Genomic DNA, 20646 nt, shown 5'->3' with positions numbered 1-20646 from the left:
GATGTTGAGAAAAGGCAACTCATATGCTGTTAGTGGGAATGTAAATTCATACAGCCATGATAGGAAGTATTGTGGACGTTTCTCAAAAAACTAGAACTAGAACTACGATACAAACTAGCAATCTTTGTACTTGGTATTTATCCAAAGTAAAAGAAATCAGTATATTAGAAAGATACCTGAACCTTCATGTTTATTGCAGCACTATTCACAATAGCCAAAACATGGAATAAACCTAAGTGTGAATCAATGGATGAATGGATAAAGAAAATGTGGTACACATCACAATGGAATACTATTCAGCCATGGAAAAGAAGTAAACTTTTTCATTTGTAACAACATGAATGGAACAGAAGGTCATTATGTTAAGTGAAAAAAGCCAGGCACAGAAAGGCAAATATCACAATTCTCAATCATGTGCAGGACTTTAAAAGTTTAACTCATAAAGATATAGAGTAGACACTTTGGGAGGCCGAGGCAGGCGGATCATGAGGTCAGGAGATCGAGACCATCCTGGCTAACACAGTGAAATCCCGTCTCTACTAAAAATACAAAAACAAAATTAGCCAGGCGTGGTGGTGGGCGCCTATAGTTCCAGGCTGAGGCAGGAGAATGGCGTGAACCCGGGAGGCGGAGCTTGCAGTGAGCCGAGATCACACCACTGCACTCCAGCCTAGGCGACAGAGCGAGACTCTGTCTCAAAAAAAAAAAAAAAAAAAAATTTACAGAGTAGAATGATGCTTTCCAGAGACTGGGGAGAGTGGGCAGGGGAATGAAGAGAGGTTAGTTAATAAGTAGACACAGTTAGATAGAAAGAATAAGTTCTAGTGTTCAATAGCAAAGTAGGGTGACTGTAATTAATGGTAATTTATTGTATATTTCAAAATAGCTAGAAGAGGAGACTTGATGTTTTCAACACAAAGAAATGATAAATGTTTGAGAGGACGGATATTCTAAATACCCTGATTTGATCATCACACGTATACAGATATGAAAATATCACGTGTACCCAATAAATATGTACAATTATTATATATCAATAGAATTTTTTCAATAATAACAATACATTTAGACACAGTTTTACCCAAAAAAATGATATAATGGAAGGAGCACTTAAGTATAAAAATGAATTTTGAACAAATACATACGAATATTCTCTTGCTACTTAGTTTAAGCGAATGCCAATATATTAAGTCTTCTATATGAAGGAAGTGTAGACTATAGAATGAAACAAGGCTTTGAAATTAGATAAACTTGTTGACTAATACCAACCTTATGACTTATGAGGCCTTAGGCAAAGTGATTAAATTATCTAAGTCTTAGTATTTTCATCTGCATAATAGGGATAATGCCTATCTACCTCATAGATAGATGAGGCTGTGAGAATTAAGTATAATTAAATAAGTGAAGTGTCTAATTCAATTATCTGGCTTTTAATAGGTACACAATAAATCACTGCTAGTATTACTGACACCTGCTAAAGTGTGTCCACTAATTAACTGTATATCTAGTAAATGTAGATCACTTCAGCTACTTATACTCCAGGGCTTTTTACTAAACACATTAAATTGAAATATGTAATTAATTACACGCTTTCTTTGAGAATTAACATAGAATAATGTGTGAGATGTACTGTGGATATGCAAAAGAGTTACACATGTGTGCTATTATTAGATTTTGTAAAAATTAATATAATACTCTACTCATAGACAAGAGATTTGTAAGAAATTGGAGATTATATATGAAAGCATTTTAAACATAAAGTACCACATGAACTTAAAGGTTTATTAATACAGGCTCAAAACCCGAGTCTGCCACAAACTAGCCATCTGACCATGAGTAATTATCCTTTTTATAACTTAGCCTCTCATCTGTAAAAATGGGAATAATAGGAACTGCCCTGTAGAGATATTGTGAGAATCAAGTAAGTTAATATATGTAAAGTGCTTGGAATTGTCTCTAGAACATAGTAAGTACAATGTAAATATTTGTTCATCTTATTATCATTAATCTTAGGCTCTGGGTGACCTACACAAAACATATTGTCCTAGCATACTTGAGAATAGCTGGCCATATGAACAATGAGCCCAAAATAATTATTCTCATATTGTTGTGATAGATGGATGGATAGATAGATAGATAGATAGATGGATAGATAGATGACAGATAGATAGATAGATAGATTCCATTTATCCATCTATATGGACATATGCATATCAATTATATATCTATACATATATGGATATGTGTGATTATGTGTGTTTGTGTGTGTATATATACATATACATATACACACATTCCTTTCAGAGCTAATTTGTAATATAATTGCATGTGTATATACCTATGAAATATGTTGAGTTTGAGCTATTTTTGTGGGTATATATGTTGAGTTTGAGTTGTTTTTAGAACATAAGAGTTAACGCTTAAAAGATTTTTAGGAGTACCCATAAAAATAATATGTTTTCAAAATTTAATGTCTTATTTTCACTTTTGACCTTTGACCTTTTAACCTATGATAGGTTACCCACGTCATAGGCCATATTTGCAAACAGAAAAACTACAAAATGCTAATGACACCTGCTGTAGTTCTTGTCTGATATATCCTCTGGGGAAGATTAATAAGTTTAGAAATCACTGTAGCTAATCAATCACATACTTATAGAATTCTACAGTTTAGAAAACCCTTTCCTATTTCACTTTTTTCCTTTTATTCTTACATCACCCTGTGAAATAAAAGAATAGGCATAATTATTCCCATTTAAAGATGAGAAAAGTAAACTTAGGCAAAGTCAAGTAATTTATCCAAAGTCACACAAATATATATATATAATGTTGGTCTCCAACTAGGACTTCTTACTCTTTTGGATGTTAGAGGTTTTTTTCATAAAATCAAACAATTCTAAAACCAAAACCAAAAATACCTTGTCTAAAACAAAGGCCACTTATTATGTTCTGCTGACGTATTTTTTTAAAGATCCTGGCTGGGCGCGGTGGCTCATGCCTGTAATCCCAGCACTTTGGGAGGCCGAGGCGGGTGGATCATGAGGTCAGGAGATCGAGACCATCCTGGCTAACACGGTGAAACCCTGTCTCTACTAAAAATACAAAAAATTAGCCAGGCATGGTGGTGGGCGCCTGCAGTCCCAGCTGAGGCAGGAGAATGGCATGAACCCAGGAGTCAGAGCTTGCAGTGGGCCGAGATAGCGCCACTGCAGTCTGGCCTGGGTGAAAGAGCAAGACTCCGTCTCAAAAAAAAAAAAAAAAAAAACCTTACTAAGTGCTTTCATATTCTTTTGCTAATATATCTTGCAGATTGGATTTGTTATCCTTGACTATCTTTAATTTACACTTTATACTACTTTTACATTTAAAATTACATGTTTATACTTGGTGAACTTGGTCCATTGATAGCTAATTTGTGCTTTAAGTAAATACTAAATTTTCACACTCTGAATATTTAAAATGAAATAAACATAAGCAATAAATAAATACTTTGTTAAAACTTACGTAGCTTCTGGATTCATTATACAGGTGGATTCTGAACACTGACATTTCTTTGGGTCATCATATGATATTCCCAGACTGAGTGCCAGCATCTGGGTGACAATAACTGAAAATGCCTCCAGAGTTATCTCCTTGGGGTACTATAATAACAACAAAGAAAATTCTAAGGAAAGATAATTCTCTAAAGAGTGGTAAAAATAATTTTCTAATTATGAATATTTTATTATTTTATCAAATGCTAAAGAATTAGGGAGATATGGATCCTTGAACAGGTGAGAAGCTGAAGCTCTTCTTATGATGTTTTACTGAGATAGAAGCACATTGAGTGTATGCCAAGCTTTGTGATAATTCAACAATTGAACACCTAACATAATTCTTAGGTAGTTACTATTAATATATAAAAGAATTGTTTTGATAAAGAAAATCTACATTACACTGTTGGTTATATAGACCATAATCTTCAACTCATCTAACTTTTTACAAGAGCTCTAATACTCATTTTGGATAATCCATATCATCTCCCCCAACCCCCAGCTCATGAAATGGCCACTAACCAAATTACCCAATTTAAGTGCTCACCCTGCTGCCTACTAGGAACCTCAATGACACAGTGACTGGTATCAAAAGAAGCCACAGAAAACAGATCCTTCAGATTGCACTATTGGATTAGGCTGTTTATATCTTTAACACAGATAACTTCCTTGCAAAAAAGAAATGGGGCATTGGTAATTCATGGTATGCAATGACATCATGATTTCTCAAATTATCGCCAAAGCTGGCATAGGATATGATGCAGGAGGAGGAAGATAAAGACATTTAATTGCTATGGTGACAATAGGGATAATAAAGATTTTGGAGTCAATTAATTTCTTATAACAGCCCTAAAGCATGCACATAATGAAGAATAGAAAGGAAACGCTGCAAATAAGCAATGGAAAATGCAAACGGAATCAGAAAGCCTCTGCAGCAGCAATGATGTAACTCATCTGTAGTCATGGATTGACATGGCTGAGGACCAAGCTGGAACCTACCAGATTTGGTGGGAAAAGCATTAGAATCTGAAACTTGGGAGGCGAACAATTGGAATAACATCTCTTTACTTCCCTTGCCAGTACAGGAAGCCCTCTCCAAACAATGAGAGAGCCCCTGCATTTAAAAAAAAAAAAAAGTTTTAATGACGATAGCTGGAACATTAGTCTCACTACCCCACATTGCCTCTAGGTCCAAATCAAGAATTAATTCTCAACATGGTCTTGAAGGAGAAGCATCAATGTACTGCTCTGGAAGGAGATAATTTATACTTTGAAAGGGATTGATCAGACAGTATGAAATAGAAGGCTGGACTGGAACAAATTTATTGTAATTCATGACTCACCTGGGATTTTGTATTTAATGTGCCAAGTAAAAGCAGGAGTCATATTAACTGAAGTTAGACTTAATGGGAGCCTACTGTCAGTAAGGTCAAAATACTGGAGCTTTCCTGGCATACTGTATGGTGAAGAAGTGCTAAGTTTCAGGAATATGGTAATATTGAATGAATCTACTGTGTGAAACCTGTTGGGTAACTACCCTTGACCAAACATTCAAAGAGAGCTGGGAGGATATTTCCTTCAAGACACTTGGAAATGCTTTGCTGAAAGACACACCAATATCGTCAAAAATCTCTGCTGTTTTTTTTTGTTGTTGTTTTTTGTGTTTTTGTTTTTGTTTTTGTAGACTGGAGATGATGGTAGCATAGTGCAATGGATCTTCGTTCTCTGAAACCAATTGGAATTTTTTTTTTTTTGAGATGGAGTTTCACTCTTGTTGCCTAGGTTGGAGTGCAATGGCATGATCTTGGCTCACTGCAACCTCCACCTCCTGGGTTCAAGTGATTCTCCTGCCTCAGCCTCTCGAATAGCTGAGATTACAGGCACCCACCACTATGCCTGGCTAATTTTTGTATTTTTAGTAGACACTGGGTTTTGCCATGTTGCCCAGGCTGGTCTCGAACTCCTGACCCTCAAGTGATCCACCTGCCTCAGCCTCCCAAAGTGCTGGGATTATAGGCATGAGCCACCACGCCCAGCCCCAACAGGAACATTGGGACCAGGAGTGTTACAGGCCATGCGGCACAGCTTAACTGAGACAAGGTGGGTGCAATTACCATCACAAGCTAAAGGGACTTACATATTATCAAAGCTGTTTTGACCTACAGGGATTATGGTAATTATTTCAGGGACCCTAAAAATAAAATATATGAGCATCATACTGAAGGTTTTCTTGACATTCTAGGTCTGGTGGCAAAAACTTACCATGAGTTGCTGTGATGCAGATTCCCAGACCTAAACCAATTCACAACCTCAGGGATTCTCAACTAAGTCAGGAACCTGCCATACAGAGGAAACTGACTATTCCCCCAAGCCTTCCACAGAGGGACCTGTAGCTATTCACTAGAATAACTGTGTACACAGGAAAAGAAAACAGCTAGGACTTCTGGGACTTATTGGATTCTGAGTCAGAACTAAAGTTACCCTGAAAAACTGAATACCACCTTAGTCTACTGGTCTAAGTGCAGGCTTATGGAGGTCAGGTAGTCAGAAGAAACTTGTTTCAAGTTCATCTAACAGTAAATCCAAAAGAACTTCAGATATGTCCTACTATTATTTTCCAAATCCCAGAATTATGGCTGGAATAGAAATACTAGCACATATTGTCTGCTGACCAATGGAGTGAGACATATTATGATAGGGAGGGCCAAGAGGAAGTGCCTGGAACTGCTCCCAAGATGATAAATCAAGAGTAATATGGCATCCCTTGGGAAATTGCATACTGCTTATATTAGTGTCACCATTAACGTTTGAAATTGTAGGAGTAATGATACATGTCACATAATCATTTAACTTGTTTGCCTGGTGCAAAAGCAATAGATAGATAATGACTGTAAATTATCCTCTGAAACTGATCTGCCTTTCTATACAGCTAGAGCACTCTACCTGCCATCAACAGAAGCCAGTGATGAGCCTCCACCATAGCACTATGCCCCTGTTGGATTAGCCAGTCAACTGGAGATAGGTTTATTACAGTGGACTACTCATTCATTGAAGGATCAATGATTTGTCCTCGTGTATCCCAGGTATGGATTTTCCTTGCCTGTCTGCAGTGATTCTAAAGCACCACATTCCTGTGCTTAAAGAAGGTCTTCTCTTAGAACCAACCCAAATGTCCAACAACAATAGACTGGATTAAGAAAATGTGGCACATATACACCATGGAATACTATGCAGCCATAAAAAATGATGAGTTCATATCCTTTGTAGGGCCATGGATGAAACTGGAAAACATCATTCTTAGTAAACTATCTCAAGGACAAAAAACCAAACACCGCATATTCTCACTCATAGGTGGGAATTGAACAATGAGAACTCATGGACACATGAAGGGGAACATCACACTCCGGGGACTGTTGTGGGCTGGGGGGAGGGGGAGGGACAGCATTAGGAGATATACCTAATGCTAAATGACGAGTTAATGGGTGCAGCAAAACAACATGGCACATGGATACATATGTAACAAACCTGCACATTGTGCACATGTACCCTAAAACCTAAAGTATAATAATAAAAAAAAATAAAAATAAAAATAAAAAAAGAAAAAGAAAAAAAAAAAAGATCTTCTACATCACCACACAATATTGTTTCTGACCAGGGTCACGTCTTGTGGCCTAGTATTTATAGAAATGGGTTCATTTACTTATCGCATGTCCCGTAACACAGAAGCAACTGGCTTAATACAAGACTGTAATGGCTGGCTAAAGATTCAGTTGTGGCACCAGCTAAGGAACAACATCCAGAGAGGTAGGAAGGATATCACTAATGATTTTTTAAATATCCTAAAGCAGCAGCCAAAACTTGGTGCCATTTCCCCCATAGCCACTAGGCTTGAGTCTGAGAACAGAGTGAGTGATGATGAGGAAAAATGGGATGAGAATTGCTAGATAAGTTGCTGCATACTAGGTGGCAGAGACTGTGGTGACTTACTATACTATATTGGGAATATACTATATTGGGAATAGCCCCAGGCTGGTGCGGCACTGCATGCAGAGTTACTCTGGGCCTATGGTTTCTGGTATGGTAGGGGTGAATTAGAGGCAGACATTTAACTTCCCCACCATTCTGGGACCATTTGTGAGAGGCTCACTCCTGTCTCATCACACAGGAACCACTGGGAGTGCTGGTAGGGCTAAGCCATCTGGAGTCAGCTGGAGATGAAAAATAGCAGTGGGGCTCACAGTGATCAGCACATGATTCTTCGGCATTGCTCTTCATTCTGGCCAACGGAGGTGCCACGCCACAGAGACTAGCCAACAGCATCATGCTGCAGGAAACACGATACAGATTGCAAACATACAAAAATACTGCCTAGCCAGGAAGACAACCTACAATCCTACTCCATCAGAAACAATCCAGAACCCAGCCAGTATCCCCGCCTGATATTAGAGTCCAGCCAGTGGTCTCACTAGACCACGGAGCACAGCCAGCTATACCATTTGACCTCAGAGTACGGGAAGCAACCAAGCCCAACTAGAGAACCCAACACCAAGGTCTGCCTGTCCACGGTTGTAACCAATGGCATCCAGAATCCCAGGTTACAGTAAAAGTAAAGGTCTTTTACCAGAAAAGAACACCTGCAAAAGCTAGAAGACGTGAACATCTCCTCAAATGCATAGGGACACAAGGATTACGAAAAATCCGGAAAATATGACATCACAGAAAGAAACTAATAAAGCTCCTGCAGTGTACCCCGAAGAAAGGAGATTTATGAAATGACTGACAATTCAAAATAATCCTCTTCTGGGAGATGTTGGTCAAAGAATGGATATTTAAAGATAGATAGGAAGAATACATTCAGGAGTTCTATTGTACCACTTGGTAACTACATTTAATGATGATAAATTGTATTCTTGAAAAATGCTGAGAGAGTGGATGTTAAGCATTTTTACCATAAAAATGGTAAGTATGTGAGGCAATGCATTTGTTAGCTAGATTTAACCATTCTATAATGGATATAGTCTTCAAAACATCATGTTGTGCATGGTAAAGGCAGACAATTTTATATGTCAATTTAAAAAATAAATGAATTTGAAATAAAAGAAAAAACAATCTTTCTCTACTCACATAGTCATGAATCTGTTCCTTTTTTTATCTTCCAGAGCTTTATTGTTTAACTTTCAAATATAGAGCTATAATCTATTTATATTTTATCTTTCAAATAGCATCAAGTCAGAGTAGAGTTTCTTTTACCAAAAAGCCCATCTGCTAACCAGTGCACTACAGTGTCACCTTTGTAAAACCTTTAGTGCATGCCTATACATTTTTTTGTTTCTGAACTCTCTGGTCTATTGGTCTATTTGTCTATCTCTGCACCTGTCTCTGTCTTAATTACTAAGTGTTTATAATGTCTTGATATAAACTATAATATGTCCCTCAACTTTGTCATTCTTCAAAATTATTGTGGCTTTGTAAAAGTGTAAGTATAAAAATTGTGTTTTACACTTCCTTGAATTTATCTCCTCCCACAATTTTATCCTATGCCTTGCCTCAGCCACTCATTCCTATGTTTCACACTCTAGCCCTTGTCAACAGATCTTTATCAATAACTGCCACCCCTCCATCATCTTAGTAACTGCATCTCACAGACTGATCATCTGCATTTTTTCCTGATTACTCCTCTAGCACCTCAACTCCAACAATCCATGAACCAGCCAGCACATCTAACTCATGGTTCCAACCACATTTTCACTGTACCTAACTTCCTTACTAACTTCTCTCTTTCACTCATCAGTTCAAATTCCTTTACATACACCCTGAATTTCTTTGCCATCTTTTCACTTCATAATGACTTCACAAAAATATGATACATTGGTCTTCAAAATGCTGAGGTAGGAAGATGTTAGGACAAAGATTCTATACCTAGCCCAATTATCAATCAAATGTTAAGACAAAATAAAAGTGTTTTCATTGAAGGGGGTAGGGCCAAGATGGCTGACTAGAGGCAGCTACAGTCCCCAGCTCTCATGGAAAGGAATGAAAACGGCAAGCAAATTCTACACTTTCAACTGAGGTATCCAGGTTCTTACACTGGGACTGACTAGGCAGACGGATTGACCCACAGAGAGGAAGGAAAAGCAGGGTGAGGTGATGGCCCACCCAGGAGTGGCATGGAGCCAGGGAAGCCCCCATCCCCAGCGAAGGGAAGTGATGAGTGATTGTGCAGCCCCACCTTGAAAACCGTGCTTTTCCCATGGCTCTTTGCAACCCATGGATCAGGAGATCCCCTCATGAGCCCATGTCACCAGGGCCTTGGGTCCAAAGCATAGAGAGTGTGGAGACTCAGGGAAGCAGCCATTTGGGCACACATGGACACCCAGGAGTTTTGAATACCCTAGCCCCAGGAATTCCTGCCAGGCGGGAGATCCACTCATGCATTCCCGTAGGAAGGGGGCTGAATCCAGGGAGCCAAGTGTGTCGTTTTGCAGGCCCCACTTCCACAGCACCGCGCAAGTTAAGACCCACTGGCTTGGAATTCGAGCCAGCCAGTAGCAGCAGGCTGGAGACTGACTGAAACGGACTAAGTTCCTTGGGGAAGGAGCGGCCACATCTCTGTGCTTCAAGTTGGCCATTCTAGCCTGCTGTCTCTGGAGACTCCAGGTAGTCCAGACCAGAACTCTGATCTCTCCCTGGGATGGAGCTTCCAGAGGGAAGGGATGGCCATAGTCTCTGTGGTTCAGCTGACTATGCCTTTCCAGCCTGCTGGCTCTAGAGAGTCTGGGTGGTCTAGACAAGGAGGGCTCCCCCAAACACAGCACATCTGCTCTGTGAAGGGACAGCCAGACTGCTTCTTTAAGCGGGTCCCTGATCCCATTCCTCCTGACTGGGTGAGACCTCCTACAGACATCACCTACAGGAGTATATGGGCTAGTATAAGGTCAGTGCCCTGCTGGCATGGAGCTCACAGAGGAAGAAGCAGGTTGCCATCTTTGCTGTTTCCTAGCCTTCACTGGTGATACCTCCAGGTGCGGGAGAGACTGAGGCAACTAGGGTCTGGAGTGAACCCCCAGCAAACTGCAGCAGCCCTATGAAAGAGTGGCCTGACTGTTAAAAGGAAAAACAAACAGAAAGCAACAACAACAACATCAACAAAAAAGGCCCCACAAAAACCCCATTCAAAGGTCAGCAACCTCAAAGATCAAAGGTAGATAGCCCACAAAGATGAGAAAAATCAATGCCAAAACACTGAAAACTCAAAAAGCCAGAATGTCTCTGCTCCTCCAAATGACCCCAATATCTCCTAGCAAGGGCACAGAACTGGGCTGAGGCAGAGATGGCTGAAATGACAGAAGTAGTCTTCAGAAGGTGGGTAATAACAAACTTTGTTGAGCTAAAGGAGAATGTTCTAACCCAATGCAAAGAAGCTAACAATCATAATAAAACAATACAGGAGCAGATAACCAGAATAGCCAGTTTATAAAGGATCATAACTGATGTGATGAAGGTGAAAAACACAACGCAAGAAATTCACAATGCAATCACAAGTATCAATAGCAGAACAGATCAAGAGGAGGAAAAAATATCAGAGCTTGAAGGCTGTCTTTCTGCAATAAGACATTCAGGCAAGAACAGAGAAAAAAGAAGGATAACGAATTAACAAAACCTCTGAGAAATACGGGATTATATTAAAAGACTGAACCTACAACTGATTAAGGTACCTGAAACAGATGGGGAGAACAGAACCAAGTTGGAAAACATACTTCAGGATATCATCCAGAACTTCCTCAACCTAGCAAGACAGACCAACATTCAAATTCAGGAAATCCAGAGAACCCCAGTAAGATATTCCATAAGTTCAGCCCCAAGACACCCAATCATCAGATTCTCCAAGGTCAAACTGAAAGTAAAAAAAAAAAAAATGTTAAGGCAGTCAGATGGAAAGGCCAGGTCACCTACAAAAGGAAGCCCATCAGAATAACAGCAGTCTTTTCAGTGGAAACCTTGCAAGCCAGAAGAGATTGGGGGCCAATATTCAATATTCTTATAGAAAAGAATTTTCAACCCAGAATTTCATATTCAGCCAAACTAAGCTCCATAAGCAAAAGAGAAATAAGATCCTTTTCAGACAAGCAAATGCTGAGGGAATACATCACCACCAGGCCTGCCTTACAAGAGCTCCTGAAGGAAGCACTAAATATGGAAACGAAAAACAATTATCAGCCACTACCGAAACACATTGAAGTACACAGATCAGTAACACTATGAAGCAACCACATAAAAAAGTCTGCAAAATAACCAGCTAGAATCATGATGACAGGATCAAATTCACACAGAACAATATTAACTTTAAATGTAAATAGGCTAAATGTAAACAGGCTAAATGCCCAAATTAAAAGACACAAATGACAAGATGAATAAAGAGTCAAAACCCATTGGTATACTGCCTTCGAGATACCCATCTCTCATGCAAAGACACATAGGCTCAAAATAAAGGGATGGCTGAGAGCAATCACTCAAGCCTGTAATTCCAGCACTTTGGGAGGCCAATGAGGGCAGATCACTTGAGGTCAAGAGTTCAAGACCAGCCTGGCCAACATGGTGAAATCCTGTCTCTACTAAAAATACAAAAAATTAGCCAAGCATGGTGATGTGTGCCTGTAATCCCAGCTACTTGGGAGGCTGAGGCAAGAAAATCTCTTGAACCTGGGAGGCAGAGGTTGCAGTGAGCTGAGATCATACCATGGCACTCCAGCCTGGGCAATAGAGTGAGACTACCATCTCCAAAAAAAAAAGCAGGAGATGAAGAAAAATTTACCAAGCAAATGAAAAACAGAAAAGAGTTGGAGTTGCAATCCTAGTTTCTTACAAAACAGACTTCAAACCAACAAAGATCAAAAAAGACAAAGAAGGGCATTACATAATGGTAAAGGGTTCAATTCAATAAGAAGAGCTAACTATCCTAAATATATAAAAGTACCTGATACAGGAGTACCCAGATTCATAAAGCAGGTTCTTAGAGACCTACAAAGAGACTTAGACTCCCACACAATAATAGTGGGAGACTTTAACACCCCACTGACAATATTAGACAAATCATTGAGACAGAAAATTAACAAAGATATATAGGACTTGAACTCAGCTCTGGATCAAGTGTACCTGATAGATATCTACAGAAATCTCCACCCAAAATCAAGAGAATATACATTCTTCTCATCACCACATGGTACTTACTCTAAAATCAATCACATAATCAAAAGTAAAACACTCCTCTGCAAATGCAAAAGAACTGTAATCATAACAGTCTCTCAAACCACAGCACAATCAAATTAGAACTCAAAATTCAGAAACTCACTTAAAACCACACAACTACATAGACATTAAACAACATGCTCCCAAAGGACTCCTGGGTAAATAATGAAATTAAGGCAGATATCAAGAAGTTCTTTGAAACTAATGAGAACAAAGAGACAATGTACCAGAATCTACGGGATGCAGGTAAAGCCATGTTAAGAGAGAATTCATAGGATTAAATGGCCACATCAAAAAGCTAGAAGTATCTCAAATCGACAACCTAATATGCCAACTAAGAGAACAAAAGAACCAAGAGCAACCGAACCCCAAAGCTAGCAGAAGACAAGAAATAACCAAGATCAGAACAGAACTGAAGGAGATAGAGACACACAAAAAAACCTTCAAAAAATCAATGAATCCAGGAGCTGCTTTTTTGGAAAAATTAATATAATAGATAAACCACTAGCTAGACTAGTAAAGAAGAAAAGAGAGAAGAATAAAATAGATACAATCAGAAATGATAAGGGGGATATCACCACTGACCCCACAGAAATACAAACAAACATCAGAGAATACTGTAAACACCTCTATGCATATAAACTAGAAAATCTAGAAGAAATGGATAAATTCCTGGACACATAACACCGTCCGAAGACTGAACCAGGAAGAAATTGAATCCCTGAATAAACAAATAATGAGTTCTGAAATGGAGGCAGAACTAATGAATAGCCTACCAACCCAAAAGAGCCCAGGACCAGATGAATTTACAGTTAACATTCTACCAGAGGTAGAAAGAAGAGTTGGTACCATTTTTACTGAAACTATTCCAAACAATTGAAAAGAAGGGACTCCTCCCCAATTCATTTTATGAACCCAGCAACATCCTGATACCAAAACCTGGCAGAGATACAGCAAAAAAAGAAAACTTCAGGCCAATATCTCTGATGAACATCGATGCAAAAATCCTCAATAAAATACTGGCAAACTGAATCCAGCTGCACATCAAAAAGCTTATCCACTATGATCAAGTTGGCTTCGTCCCCGGGATGCAAGGTTGGTTCAACATACACAAATCAATAAATGTGATTCACCAGATAAACAGAACTAACGACAAAAACCACATGATTATCTCAATAGATGCAGAAAAATCCTTTGAAAAAATTTTCATGTTAAAATCCCTCAGTAAACTAGGTAGAAAGAATGAACATACCTCAAAATAATAAGAACCATCTATGGAAAACCCAAAGCCAATGTCATAGTGAATGGGCAAAAGCTGGAAGCATTCCCCTTATAAACTGGCACAAGACAAGGATGCCCTCTCTCACCATTCCTATTCAACATAGTATTGGAAGTTCTGGCCAGGACAATAAGGCAAAATTTTTAAAAAGGGAATTCAAATAGAAAGAGAGGAAGTCAAATTGTCTTTGTTTGCAGATGACATGATCCTATACCTAGAAAACCTCATCCTCTCAGCCCAAAAGCTCCTTAAGCTAATATGCAACTTCAGCAATGTCTCAAGATACAAAATCAATGTGCAAAAATAACTAGCATTCCTATACCAACAACAGAAAAGCAGAGAGTGAAATCATGAATGAACTCCCACTCACAGTTGCTACAAAGAGAATAAAATACCTAGGAATACAGCTAACAAGGGAAGTGAAGGACCTCTTCAAGGAGTACTACAAATCACAGCTCAAGAAAATTAGGGAGGACACAAACAATTGAAAAATATTCCATGTTCATAAATAGAAAGAATCAATATCATGAAAATGGCCATACTGCCCAAAGCAATTTATAGACTGATTCAATGCTATTTCCATTAAACTACCACTGACATTCTTCACAGAATTAGAAAAAAAACTATTTTAAAAATCATATGAAACCAAAAAAGAGTTCAAACAGCCACAACCATCCTAAGAAAAATGAACAAAGCTGGAAGCATCACGCTAGCCAACTTCAAACTATACTACAAGGCTACAGTAACCAAAAGAGTGTGGTACTGGTACAAGAACAGACACATAGACCAATAGAACAGAATAGAGAACTCAGAAATAAGACCACACACCTACAACCATCTGATCTTCAACAAACCTGACAAAAACAAGCAATGGGGAAGGGATTCCCTATTTAATAAATGGACCTGGGAGAACTGGCTAGCCATATGCAGAAAATTGAAACTGGACTCCTTCCTTACACCTTATACAAAAATTAAGTTGATTGGGCATGGTGGCTCACGCCTGTAACCTCAACACTTTGGGAGGCCAGGGCAGGTGCATCACATGAGGACAGGAGTTCGAGACCAGCCTGACCAACACAGTGAAACCTTGTCTCTATTAAAAATACAAAAATTAGCCAGGTGTGGCAGTGCACATCTGTAATCCCAGCTACTGGCAAGTCTGAAGCAAGAAAATCGCTTGACTCTTGGACGCAGAGGTTGCAGTGAGCCTAGATTGTGCCACTGCACTCCAGCCTGGGCTACAGAGTGAGACCCTGTTTCAAAAAAAAAAAAATTAAACCAATATGGATTAAAAACTGAAATGTAAAACCCAAAACTATCAAAACCTTTGAAGAAAATCTAGGCAATGTCATTCAGGACAGAGGCATGGGAAAAGATTTCATGACAAAAATGCCAAAAGCAATGATAATAAAAGCAAAAATTGACAAATGGGATCTAATTAAACTGAAGAGCTTCTGCAGAGCAAAAGAAACTATCATCTGAGTGAACAGACAACTTACAGAATGGGTGAAAATTTTTGCAATCTATCCATCTGATAAAGGTCTAATCTACAGAGTCTACAAGGAACTTAAACATATTTACAAGAAAAAGAAATTAGAAAGTGGACAAAGGACATGAACAGACACTTCTCAAAAGAAGACATTCATGTGGGCAAAAAACATGAAAAAAAATTCAACAGCACTGATCATTAAAGAAATGCAAATTAAAACCACAATGAGATACCATCTCATGCCAGTCAGAATGGCGATTATTAAAAAGTCAAAAAACAACAGATGCTGGCAAAGTTATGGAGAAATAGGAATATGTTTGGTTTGTTTGGTTTGTTTGTTTGTTTGTTTTTGAGACAGAGTCTCGCTCTTGTTGCCCAGGCTGGAGTGCAGTGGCACGATCTCGGCTCACTGCAACCTCTGCCTCCCGGGTTCAAGCAATTCTCCTGCCTCAGCCTTCTGAGTAGCTGGGATTACAGGTGCCTGCCACCACGCCCGGCTAATTTTTGTATTGTTAGTAGCGACAAGGTTTCACCATGTTGGTCAGGCTGGTCTCAAACTCCTGACTTCGTGATCCGCCTGCCTCGGCCTCCCAGAATGCTGGGATTGTAGGCGTGAGCCACCGCGGCCGGCCTGGAACATGTTTATACTGTTGGTGGGAATGTAAATTAGTTCAGCCACTGTGGAAGACACTGTGGCAATTCCTCAAAGACCTAGAGGCAGAAACACCATTTAGCCCAGCAATCCCATTACTGGGTATATACTCAAAGGAATATAAATCATTCTATTATAAAGACACATGCACCTGTATGTTCATTGCAGCACTAGTCACAATAGCAAAGACATGGAATCAACCCAAATGCCCATCAATAATAGACTGGATGAAGAAAATGTGATACATATACAAATGTGATACATATACACCATGGAATACTATGTATGCAGTCGAAAAAAGGAACGACTTTGCAGGGACATGGATGGAACTGGAAGCCATTATCCTCAGCAAACTAACACAGGAACAGAAAACTAAACACTGCATGTTCTCACTTATAAGTGAGAGCTGAACAATAAGAACACATGGACACAGGGAGGGGAACAACACACAGTGGGGCCTGTCAGGGGGGCCGGGGAAGGGAGAGCACCAGGATAAACAGCTAATGTATGTGGGGCTTAATACTTAGGTGATGGGTTGATAGGTGCAGAAAACCACCATGGCACACATTTACCTATGTAACAAACCTACAATCCTGCATACGTACCCCAGAACTTAAACGCCGAAGAAAAAAAGTGCTTTCATTGATAAAATAGCTTAATGTTTGCGATTCATACACACTGTGTTAAAAAAAAAATCAAGAGTTATTCCAGAAAAGTAGTAAAAGATTCCAAGAAAAGGAAGATGGGATTTCATTTTCTGTGGCAGTTGGTTTCACCCATAACAAGGAAAAGAAGTTAGAAAAAAATTCAGTGCTCCATTAGATTCTGATGCCTAAAATATCCTCCTTTGACCATCAAAGCTTTACTGTCATAAGAAATATTTATTTCTTTATTCAATAGTTAATATTATTTATATATTTATAATACTATAAAATGCTGTTTATTTAATTCTTATATCAATCTCTAGACAAAGTGCAAAAGCCCTACAGAATTAGTTATAAATTATCTAAATTTTGACAATGAGTATAAGAAACATACAACTACATTACACCTCTTACTGTTCACAGCAAGCGAACAGTGGACATTGTTTAACATATATATAGATATTACATAAAATTAAAAATAAGAACCAATATTTAAATATATATATTTAAACATAAGCAACAAGTAGAGAGAGTGGACTCAACATATCAAATATAATATTACCAATATTGTCTACAGTTTATAAATTAAAATAGAGGTAAGGGCATATATATTTTTAAGTAAATAAATTTAACCAACAGAAGAACTTAAATGGAAATTATTAAATTCTTAAATAGGACTAAATGAAGGGGTAGACAGTTTTACTATCATTTTTTGCTTTGTATATCTATAGCTTAAACAATTTACCATGTGCATTCATTATTTCAGTAATAAAAAATGTTTAAGTATTAGAAATAAAAATAGGTGCTGCAAAATCACATTTTGCAAAAAAATATATAGAAAGAAAGAGCTACAGTAACAGATAAACAGAGAAACACACGAAGTAGAAGATATACATGCAGGTGATGTGTAATGATCAAATCAGGGTAACTGGGCTATCCATAACCTCAAACATATACCATTTATTTGTTTTGAGAACAATCCCAATCTTGTCCTCTAGCTATTTTGAAATATACTATAAATTATTGTTAATTATAGTCACCCTATTGTGCTACCGAATACTAGAACTGGCCAGGCTTGGTGGCTCATGCCTGTAATCCCAGCACCCTGGGAAGCAGGCAGCACCAAGGCAGGCAGATCACTTTAGGCCAGGAGTTCGAGACTGTCATGGCCAACATGTTGAAAACCCTTCTTTACTAAAAATACAAAAAAGTTAGCTGGTTGTTGTGGGTCACCTCTGTAATCTCAGCTACTCGGGAGACTGAGACATGAGAATCACTTGAACCCTGGAGGCTGAGGTTGCAATGAGCCAAGATTGGGCTGCTGCACTCCAGCCTGGCACAAAAGCAAGACTCTGTCAAAAAATATATATATATACTAGAACTTATTCCTTCTACCTAACTGTAATTTTGTACCCATTACTCAACTTCTCTTCATCTCTTCTTCCCCCTACCCTTCCCAACCTCTGGTAACCACCATTCTGCTCACTGCCTTTACATACAACTATTATGTGTCAATAAAAAAATGAATAAAAGTTTCTAAAAACATGTTCTAAAAATTTTTTTATTTAAAACTCTTTTAAGAAAACAAGAAGATACATATATCAATCAAAATGTTAATAGTGGTTATCTCCACCTGGTGGCAAAATGCAAAATTATATGAATTTTCTTATATGTTCCTATATATATACTTAACAAATTTGACATCATTAACATAAATTACTTTGTAAGTTAAAAAATAGTACTTAAACTTGTTTTCTTAAAAATGAGTAGGGTGAGAAAATGGCACAAAAAGATGCATCAACTTTTCAATAATGCATTTATTTTTACCCATTATATATATAAAATCACATTTATCCATATTATAAATGCTTAAAATACACATAAAAGTTTATTTTACTGTCTTTCAGAGTTCTGAAACTTCTTAAGGAATCCTTAATCTGGTTTTTGTTTTGATTTTGAATCTATTTTATCTATAAGAATATTTCTCCAATTTTATGTCTGCAAGCAAAAATCTATTTTGGGTTACAGAAATTTTATTGCAGATAATTTTTCACAATGCATTATTCTATATATCAAGAACAGCATGTGTATTTATGATATTTTTATTCCAACTCCCAAACATAATTAATTGCAACAAGATATTGATCTACAAAATATTCTTCCTTCTACACACTTAAAAATTTTAACAGGTAATGGAAAAAAATGCAATCTGTAAATGTAAACATGCACATAAATTGTACAAAACATATACTATCATGTTAAATAATTTTTAAACGTGTTAATTTAAAAAAATAAGATTAAATAGTTACATACCCATGCAACTCCTGCAGAATAACGAGTAGTACACATTGTTCCAGGAAACATTGCTCCCAAATAATCAGGATAATCTGTATAACTAAATAAATAAATTTACATTTATAATTGATTTTAACAGACAATTTAAAAATGAGAATTCCTGCTAATAATTTAAGTCTGCAGTTCATAAAATCCAAATCTGAAGCAAACTGAGGTATGATCTTTCCATATGTCCTTAATTGTTTCAAATTTGGACTATTATTTAATATGACATATTAGTATTAATTAGATTAAACACTCTTGATATCTGAAACATATCCAATGGATCAAAGTTTTTAATGCCTTTAGTGTTCTCATCACATCTGGCTATGTTTACCAAAGGCTTTGCTCCAATATTCTGATAAAAAATATTTTGTTGAGTGACAGTGACAAATTGTTTCAATGTATAGATTAAAATATGTTGCTCCCAGGTAGTAAAGTTCAACAGTTTCCAATAGGAGTGCTTTATTGTTTCACACCCAAACATTATTATTTCAGCCTTGAGTAAGGGGCCATTTAAACTGTCATATAATAATAGCACCGTTCTCAGAACTTTACATTAACTAATCCATTTAATACACAAAACAAACTAGTGAAGTAGATATTATTTTAGTCCCCATTAAGCAAATCAAGTATCAGATGGGAAGTATAAGTAACTCTCTCAAGGTAGCATGATTAATACATCCTACTGAAGGATCTGAACTTAGGCAGTCTGAATCCGAGCCATATTCTCAACTACTAAGGTATAGATGCTCCAAGCATTTACTGCCTTATTTAGAGCCCCCACCAAAATGAATAAGCCACGATGTGAGTAAAGAAGCCTAAGAAGCTTGGTATTCAATTCTCAATTTGAAATGCGCCTTCTGTCTCAATTGCACTTCACTTCACTGCCTCTCCACTACTTTTATTCTGTCTCTCTGATATTGTTTATACCTAACCCTTCCAGTATTTGTTCCAAGTATTTGTTCCTAATGCCCAACATTGGTTTTATGTTCCAACGTCTAAGTATTGTTTACTCTCTTTCTCCCTCCCACAGATACTTTAATAAGCCCTTTTTTTTTTACAACTTAGACTTCCCCTAAAATTCTATGCATACTCCTGACAAGCTCAGTAATATATTTTTTACTTCACACTGACACCTTTTGACGTGCCCACTCCACATCAAATCAGTTGTCAAGATCTACCACTTTGCTTTGTCAGTGTCTCTTTCCTTTCCCTCCTTCAAAGGTTCAGCTCCAGTTCTAACTATGAATTCCATACTCTATAAAAGGTAATAATATTAATCCTAAAGAAAAATCTAGCAGACTAAAATTTGGGGGTAGGAGAGACCTTCTATACTATACAGGAAACCCAAAAGTAAGAAGAAAATATTAACAAATTTGGCCATATGAAATGTAAAAGTTTTCATGTAGTGTTGGGAGCTGAAAGCCTGAGGGTCATGACCAACTCAGCATTCCTATATGATTAAA

At 37.7% G+C, this 20646-nt stretch overlaps 1 protein-coding gene across 5 annotated transcripts in view; it reads right to left on the bottom strand.

Moving 5' to 3' along the window:
* ADAM32 (ADAM metallopeptidase domain 32) overlaps nt 1–20646 on the bottom strand; it is a 175602-nt gene that overhangs the window by 100467 nt on the left and 54489 nt on the right. For all 5 annotated transcript variants that reach the window (XR_009211619.1, XR_009211618.1, XM_058433533.1 and 2 more), the window contains 2 exons: nt 19157–19238; nt 3505–3641 (listed from right to left, as the gene is read on the bottom strand). Coding sequence is in view for 3 of the 5 variants with exons in the window: in XM_058433533.1 (XP_058289516.1) it covers nt 3505–3641; nt 19157–19238 (219 nt within the window). In the remaining 2 variants the exon portion in view is untranslated. The remainder of the gene's footprint in view (nt 1–3504; nt 3642–19156; nt 19239–20646) is intronic.

Source organism: Hylobates moloch, unplaced genomic scaffold (genome assembly GCF_009828535.3).
Source record: "Hylobates moloch isolate HMO894 unplaced genomic scaffold, HMol_V3 SCAFFOLD_22, whole genome shotgun sequence".
In the NCBI taxonomy this organism is placed as follows: Eukaryota; Metazoa; Chordata; class Mammalia; order Primates; family Hylobatidae; genus Hylobates; species Hylobates moloch.
This window is presented reverse-complemented; position numbering and strand designations above follow the sequence as displayed.